Source organism: Lathyrus oleraceus, chromosome 1 (genome assembly GCF_024323335.1).
Source record: "Lathyrus oleraceus cultivar Zhongwan6 chromosome 1, CAAS_Psat_ZW6_1.0, whole genome shotgun sequence".
NCBI classification, from domain to species: Eukaryota; Viridiplantae; Streptophyta; class Magnoliopsida; order Fabales; family Fabaceae; genus Lathyrus; species Lathyrus oleraceus.
In genome coordinates this window covers 97,267,052-97,275,838 of record NC_066579.1, presented here as the reverse complement: position 1 = coordinate 97,275,838, position 8,787 = coordinate 97,267,052, and the positions used below count along the sequence as shown (strand labels likewise).

General features: G+C 34.9%; 1 protein-coding gene across 1 annotated transcript; it reads left to right on the top strand.

The window, feature by feature from the left end:
- The first annotated feature begins 2,956 nt into the window (after nt 1-2,956).
- On the top strand, nt 2,957-3,424 carry LOC127093588 (uncharacterized mitochondrial protein AtMg00810-like). The gene has a single exon (XM_051032536.1). The coding sequence runs from the start codon at nt 2,957-2,959 to the stop codon at nt 3,422-3,424; it is 468 nt and encodes a 155-aa protein (XP_050888493.1).
- Nucleotides 3,425-8,787: the final 5,363 nt, after the last annotated feature.

The following is an 8,787-nucleotide window of genomic DNA, read 5'->3' as shown; positions in this document are numbered from 1 at the left end:
TTCAAGAATATTATTTTGTTTTTTTGTTTAAATCTATGGACAAAACACTCTACTCTTATCCATGCTAATATTCCCAAGACTGCTCTTGGGACTGTCCAAGAGGTCTACAACACAAGTAGCTGAGATCAGTTTCTCATAAAACTTCGCTCATAATTTGAAGTTGTCAGAGGTGATTGCTTAATAGAAATCTCGTTCCTTCTTTGGATACATGTGTTGGATAACTTCTAAGGGAGGAACAATGTATCATTACTGAAGGAGTCATGTCTCATGAAGTTGTTGTTTTTGAGCTGGTGGCGGTTGCATATGTTGCTCAAAGTAGAGGTAAAGATCGTGATATGAGACATGTTCAATGTTTCTCTCGCAAATAATTTGGACATATTTCTCGGAGTTGTAGTAAAAAGTTTTGTAATTATTGCAAGAAGCAAAGTCATATTATATCTGATTGTCCCACACGTTCTCTACGACCAACACAGTGTTCGGTGCAAGCATTTCATGCAACTACAAATTTTGTAGGTGGTCCTTTTGTTACTAGTGCATATGATGGTGGTACTCTGCAACCTGAAATGATTCAACAAATGGTATTTTTCGCTATTTCAGCTTTGAGAATTTAGGATAAGTCTTCTAATGTTTTACATTCATGGTTTCTTGATTCTTGTGCATCCAATCACATGACGGGTTCCTCTAAAAATTTGCATAATTTACGCCATTATCATGGTAATTAGAAAATTCAAATTATTGGTGGTAATAACCTATCTATCAATAATGTTGGTGACATAAACTCTGACTTCTTGGATGTACTTGTATCACCTGGTCTTGCTTACAATTTATTGTTTGTTGGCCAATTGGTGGATAAAAGTTATAATGTTAATTTTTCTCGTGTTGGTTGTTTTGTGCAGGAGCAGGTGTCGGGGAAGGTGATTGTGAATGGGCCTAAATTGGGAAGATTGTTTCCACTCCAGTTTATTTCTAATGATGTATCTTTTGCTTGTAATAACGTGTTGAATTCTTATAAGGATTGGCATAAAAAATTGGATCATCCAAACTCTTCTATTTTGTCTCATTTATGTAAAACTGGTTTGTTGGGTAATAAAAATGTTATTTCTAATGTCTTTGTTTCATGTTCTATTTGTAAATTGGCTAAAAGTAAATCACTTCCTTTTTCGACTAGTTCTTATCGTGCTTCCACTTGTTTTGAGGTGATGCATAGTGATGTGTGAGGAATGTCTCATGTGGTTTATCATGCTCATTATAAATATTTTGTCACATTTATTGATGATTATAGTCGGTTTACTTGGATATATTTTCTTCGGTCTAAATCTGAAGTGTCTTCTATGTTTAAGAAATTTCTTACATATGTTGAAACTCAATTTCAAGCTAGTGTTAAAATAATTTTTTTATGACTCTGGTAGTGAATACATGTCTCGTGAGTTTCAGGAGTACCTTAAACAAAAAGGCATCTTGTCTTAAAGATCCTGTCCCAATACTCCTCCACAAAGCGGGATGGTAGAATGTAAGAATTATCATTTGCTTGATGTAACATGCGTCTTACTTCTTCGAGCTTATGTGCCATCCTAGTTTTAGGTAGAAGCGTTGTCCACAGTTGTCTTCTTGATCAAACGTCTTCCGTCTATGGTTATTTATTTCGATTATCCTTTCTTCCGCCTATTTAAAATTCATCCTGATTATAGTGCTTTACATACTTTTGGGTGTGTGTGTTTTGTTCACTTACCTCCATTTGAAAGGCATAAGCTTGGAGCATAGTCTGCTTAATATGCATTAATGGGATATAGTCATTATCATAAGGGATTTGTGTGTTATGATGTCTCTCATCAATGGTTTCACATTTCTAGGAATGTGACATTTTTTTGATAATCAGTTTATGTTTCCTTGTGTGTCTCCTACCATGAATGATGTTGTTACTCTTCCTAAGTTTTCTATTATACCTCAATCTATAACACGTTATAAACCAGGTCATATATATGGTAGAAAACACAAACAACAGGTTCCCACCCCTCTCCCTGACGCTAATTCACCACTTGATCTTCCACACGATTCGCCACTTGATCTGGTACTTGATCCACCACTTGTTGAACCCCGTCTTTCTGGTTAAATATCTCAAGCATCGGATAGATATTCACCATAGATGTATGATTCCTCGTATACTTCTATGTTTTCCTCACTTTCTGGCATATATATTCATACTTTTTATTTACAGGTTGTTAAAGATGTGCGCTAGATAAAATCAATGGATGAGGAGCTTCTGGCTCTTCAGGAGAATTTCACATGGGATATTGTTTCTTGTCCTACTAATATAAAACCCATTGCATGTAAATGGGTGTATTCTGTAAAACTGAATTCGGATGTGTCCCTCAACTTTTTCAAGGCTCGATTGGTTGCATCGGGAAACAAGCAGGAATACGATATTGATTATGATGAGACATTTGCACAAGTTTCCAAAATGACAATTGTTCGCAATATACTTTCTATAGTTGCTTCTAATGGATGGTGTCTTTATCAAATGGATGTTCATAATTCTTTTCTTCATGGTGACTTGACTGAATATGTTTATATGACTCCCCTTAAAGGCTTATTTTCTTCATCTAAGGGTGTGTGCAAGCTTAAACGTTCCTTATACGGCTTGAAACAGACGCCCAGAGCATGGTATGAGAAATTTCTCTTCGCTTTACTTAAGTTATCCTTTATCCAAAGTCATTATGACTCCTCTCTATTTATTCATAGCACAAGTGAGGGTATGGTTCTACTTCTTTTGTATGTTGATGATATGGTTATCACTGGTTCTGATCATTCTTCCATTCAATGATTTAAATAACAGCTACAAGCCTCATTTCATATGAAAGGTCTTGGAACCTTAAATTATTTTCTTGATCTTGAGGATAATTTTACATCTAAGGGTATGTTCCTCCATCAACACAAGTATACCACGGATTTGACTTTTATGACTGGTCTTCAAACAACTAATCTGGTGGATACTCCTTTTGTGGTTAATGTTAAATATCATTATGATTATGGAGATCTTTTAACCGGTCCCTTATCGTATCAGAAACTTGTGGGCAACCTTAATTACTTAACTATTACTCGCCCTGAAATATCTTTTGTTGTTCAACAAGTCAGTCAATTCATGCATTCTCCTCGCCATCTTCACTTGGCAATAGTTCATCGTATAACTCGCTACTTAAAAGGAACCTCACATAGTAGTTTATTCTCTCCTTCCGTAATAGTTCCTCAATTGAGTGCTTATAGTGATGTTTATTGGGTAGGATATCCTGACACAAGACGATCTGTCACCGGTTGGTGCATGTTTCTTGGCTTTTCACTGGTCTCATGGAAAAGTAAGAAACAAGCAAGAGTTTCTAAATCTTCCACTAAATCTAAGTATCGTGTTATGTCTGCTACTTATTCATAAATGATTTGGCTTCTTGGTCTTTTGGATGAGCTTGGATTTCCTCAAACATAGCCTACATCATTGTATGTTGACAATACAAGTGTCATCCAAATTGTTGCAAATCCAGTTTTTCATGAACGCACCAAACATATTGAAGTCGATTTTCATTCAATATGTGATGCCTATGATGATTAACTAATATCACTTCATCATGTTAGTACTCAATTTCAAGTTGCAGATATTCTTACGAAGGCGGTCCCCCGTCCATGTCATCAGTTTCTTTTTAACAAATTGATGCTCCTTGACCAACCGCGTCAATTTGAGGGGGTGTTAATACTGAATGATTTGATATGATTTGATTCCTCCTAACTGTAGATATTTTCCATTCCTAGAATAGATTAGAAAATCAAATAGATCAATCCAATTTTAATGACATCATGATATAACTTCAATTCGTTGAGTGAAGGGTGGGTCAGTCATCAAATTAAGCTTACTTCACGTCAAATAAAAATTTGAACTGCCTTCAAACCGCCTTTCATTTGATTATTGAGCTATGGCTCATCCAACTAACTTACCCTATATTCCAAAGGATTTCTTATATTTTGGATTCTCTTAGCGATCTTTGCACACCCAAAAAATTTAACATGAATCTTGGTCTCTTATGCACTTCAAGCTCGACTTTCTTGATCCATCATGCATGATTTTTTTATATTTTTCCTTTGATTTCTACTCATTATATCTATCAAATTAAAATGATGATAAATTATGATCAATTCACAATTAGTACAATATTCATTATATACATAAATCAAGGGTTACGATGTTACTTCATGCGTAAATAAGTGAATAAGCGATGAAATCAACATTGATATTCAAGTCAAATACACATTTATCAACTCTCCCCAACTTATAAGTTGTATTGCCTTCAAACAAAACTAAATCCAAAACAAACATGGTTTTCAAATCATCACCATGCAATGTTTACAACCTAGAGTTTCCAATCAAACTTGGCCTTCCAATGTTTTTCAAATCTGCATGGATTGTTAATAATAAATTCAATATAATCAAATGGTATCATTAGAATAAAGCATATATATTAAGAAGTTATTGCATCAAAGAATACAATTAAGAATGCAAACAAGTTTTTAAATCATGAATCACTAAGGTTTTTTCATGTCTTTATAGAAATTCAAAAAGCCTTAGGTTTTAAGAAAGCAATCATTTCTACAAAACAATTTTTCAACCATACCAGAACAAGGGGTTATGAATTATAAATCACTCACATGTATACTTTATATATACTTTATAGTTAAGTAGTTTTACCCAAAATAAAACAAATGCCTTGATAATGTGGTGTTCTATTTATGAGTATCCTGAATAAGGGAGCCATCTCCCATGTATGATATCGTTTATGCGATGTCCTCGCTAAAACAAGGAGCTCTCCCTTGACACTGATTACGTATGTAGTGTCCTTAGTCAAAGGAGAAAGATTTCACCATTAACTTCTAAAGATTAGGTGGTAAACAACTTACCCTGGTCACGAGGGAGTGATTGTCGCCCTTATAGTTACTTAAACCTTAGACCTATTGGACCTCTATAAAAACCTTTCCCCAAGAGGAGGGGCATAAATTAAACCATATAGATCACACCCCACACACACTTATATCTAAGCACATGATTCCATAATAAGGTATCTCACCTCACGTGAGCAGATCCTCAAACCACCACAAAACACCAACGTATAGGGCTTCTCGCCGCCGTGGACAAGCCCTAACTACCGTACAACATAATATACCTATTAAGGGCTCTGAGTCATCATCCCCTTGCAAGAAGAACACGCACACCTTTACATTTTGACCATTACATATCATATCCATGATTTCAAATAAATTCAACAATATTGACACAAATTCAATCAAAATAACATCAGATCTTGCAATGTTTATTTCTCAAAAAATGGTAAACAATGGGAAGTCACATAAATCCTACCAATTGGCTTATAGTAATCAATTAATGGTTAAAAATTTCATGCCCTAAATGGAATTATAATTTTATAAAGCAACCAATTTAATGTCATGCTCATTTTCAAGGATAACCATAAAATTTACGTTAGAATAAAGCTTTCGACAAAAATTTATACTTCATACATGTTTTTTAGTTAGAACCTAAATATTGAGAACATGCATAGATAGGTATTCTCAATCATGTTGACAAACCATCCTCTAATTTTATTCAAAACAAAACTAGGCCTAGAAACAACTAAAAGCATGGAATAAATCTAGAAGTCATGAAACAAAAATAAACAAAGCAAAAAATGACTGAAAAGTAAAAGTAGTATACTTGTCGTGTGCTTTTTATGGCTTCACTCCCTCTCTGAAAGTTGATTTGTCCACGGGAAATGCACAATGTGAATCGGAGGCAAGTACCTGCACATGGTTAGCATCAAATAGAAAATTGGGTTTGAAGTGTTTTTCGCTTAGCTAACCATCCCTTGCTTAGAGAATGCAACAAAGTGACTCAAATTTTGTTTTATGCCCTTTTTCTCTATGTAAATAGTTGCTCGTTGAGCAAATTATTGATAAAAATCAAGTTAGAAACAAGTGCCTATAAAACTGTTTTAACCTTCGATTACTTCTAAATGCTCAAAATATGATTAAAAAAAACTAGGAATTGCATAAATCAAGTAATAATGAAATAAAATTGGGTTTCCTCTCAATAAGAGCTTGTCTTACGTTATTATTGTTAAATTGTAATTCTTTGGTGTCAAAGTAGTATTTTTGATAGAGTTTGGTGTCGTCGAAATGATGTGTGTCAAAGTGTCGAAACAGGTTGCTTGACACAGGATTTCGAGTTAAACCAAAATAGGTATTTTGGGCCTTTGTAATTTTTCGGCTTTAGATTAGGGAGCAAGCTAGCTCAGTTATAAATAGAGGAAGTAACCTTTATTTTTAAAATAATGATGTAATCACTTGCAGTTGCAAAATTAACGAGATTTTCCACAGGTTGCAGGTAGAGAGAGACTTTGCAGAAATCTTCTTCTTCCCCAATTTCCGTCAAACCCTAATCTTCTTTCTTATTCAATTTTCTTTTCTTGTTTTCATCATCATTGTGCAGCAATAAAATCTTACAACAAAGGTTGGTTGATTCACTCGAGTGAAGAATAAGTGGGAATTCTATCGGTTGATTGAAACGTGTTCATAAAGCTTGACTCAGAATTACTCAAAGTTTTGGGTTTAATTCCAACATTTGGTATCATAACACTGGATGAGAGATTCGTGGGAAGCAAAACATGATGGTGATGAATCATCCGAACAAGCAACTTTTGGCAAGTCTCCCAATTTTGAAGAATCAGAATAATGAGAATTAGTGCAAGCAAATAAAGGTGGTCTTTTGTTATCAAGATATTTAGGATCTTGTGAAGGAGGGAGTGACACCGCTTATAGCAAACGTGACGGATGAAGAAAAGGCAGCACACAAAGAGTTGAAGAAGAAAGATTATAAAGCACTTTTTATGATCCATCAATGTATTGATGCAGACAATTTTGAAAAGGTTAGTTATGTTGAATCAGTGAAATAAGCATGGGAAATTATGGAAAAACTATTTGGAGGTGGTGAAAAGGTGAAAGAGGGGAGGTTACAAACTCACAAAAAACGTATGAATTGCTTCAGATGGAATGCAATGGAAGCATAACTGATTTTTTCACTAGGGTTACAAAACTGGTGAATTAAATCAAGGTATATGGAGAAGTGTTGACATCAAGATCACTTGTTTCAAAGATCTTAAGGTCATTGGCTCTAAAGTTCGACCACGTGGTAGTAGCCATAGAAGAGTCGAAATATTTGTCAACATAGATAAAGGAGGAGCTTCAAGGGACGCTTGAATCTCATGAACAAAGAATGGATGAAATAATTACAGGAAAGTCGAAATACTGACGTGGCTTTGCAATCAGCAAGAGAAAAGAAAGGCAAATGGAAGTGGCTCGACAACAAAGGTATAGGAGGCTACAATAATTCGACTTGTCAAAATCAGCAAGAAGGAGGTTGGTCGAATTAGAGAAGACCCTCATACCAAAGTAACCAAAGAGGTGGTGATGTATGTAGAGGAAGAGGTGGTGGTCAAAAACCTGACAAAAGTCACATTCAGTGTTTCAATTGTTAGAAGTATGGTCACTATTCAAGTGATTGTCCTGAAAAACAAAAGAATCGAGAAATTGATGCAAAGTTTGCAAAGCTTGAAGAATAAGAGATGTTATTGATGTTCATAACAAGATATGAAGAAAGATTCCAGGATCAATAATACTTGGACTCAGGATGCTCATCACACATGACTAGTAGGAAAGATTGGTTTGTCAACATGAAACCCTCCATAAAAAACATGGTAAATTTTACAAATGATAATACTCTAGTAGCTGAAGGTACTGGTGATGTTATAATTATGAGGAAAGATGTAAAAAGGTCATTAATTTCCAATGTATTGTGCATTCCATGCATGAAAATAAATTTGCTCAGCATAGGGTATTTGGTCAAAAATAACTACAAAGTGTCGATTAAAGACAAGATGATGAAAGTTCTCAACTCAGGTGGAAGGTTAATCTTGAATGCACCTATGTATCAGAATAAAACCTTCAAGATTGAACTTAATGTGATAGAGCATAAGTGCCTTGCAACTGCAACTAGCAGGGATGAATGGATATGGCACTATAGACTTGGCCATCTCAATTTCAAAGACATCAGAGATCTGAAAAGAAGAAATATGGTTTCAGGGTTACCAAAAATTGACATTCCAAATGAAGTGTGTGAAGAATGTGTGCATGCGAAGCAGCACAAGAACAGCTTCAACAAGGATGCAGGAAGCAATTCGAATGTGTTAGAACAAGATTTGATTTTGCACCTATACCTTGAGTTTTGATGATAACAATATTGTATTTGTGTGAAAACAATTTTTGTATCCTAATGGTTTGTTATTATGTAGCTTTATCAACCAGTTCTGATTCTGAATATATGATGTACAACATCACTAGATTCTGAACTATGTGCCTCTAAATCTGCTTCTGCTCAAAGTATTAGAAGTTCTAAAAGACGTCATTATTACTGCTGCAATGTTCTTTCTACTTCTGAGTTGTTTCACTAATTAGAATCTTTTGAGGAGACAATATGTTGTTGTTGTAATGTTCTCTCAGTTCGTGCTTCCGGACGAGACTCTAATAACCAAACTTTTGAAGAATGGCAAGCTTCTGAAGTTGTGTTATGAAGCTGAAGATTCTGAAGATCTCAAGCCAGACAATTGAAGTTATCAAGGTTTTGACTGAGAATTTTGAAGATACTGGAGACCATAAGTCAGATTACTAACGCTGTCAAGGTTCTGACCCAAGGTTCTAAAGTTT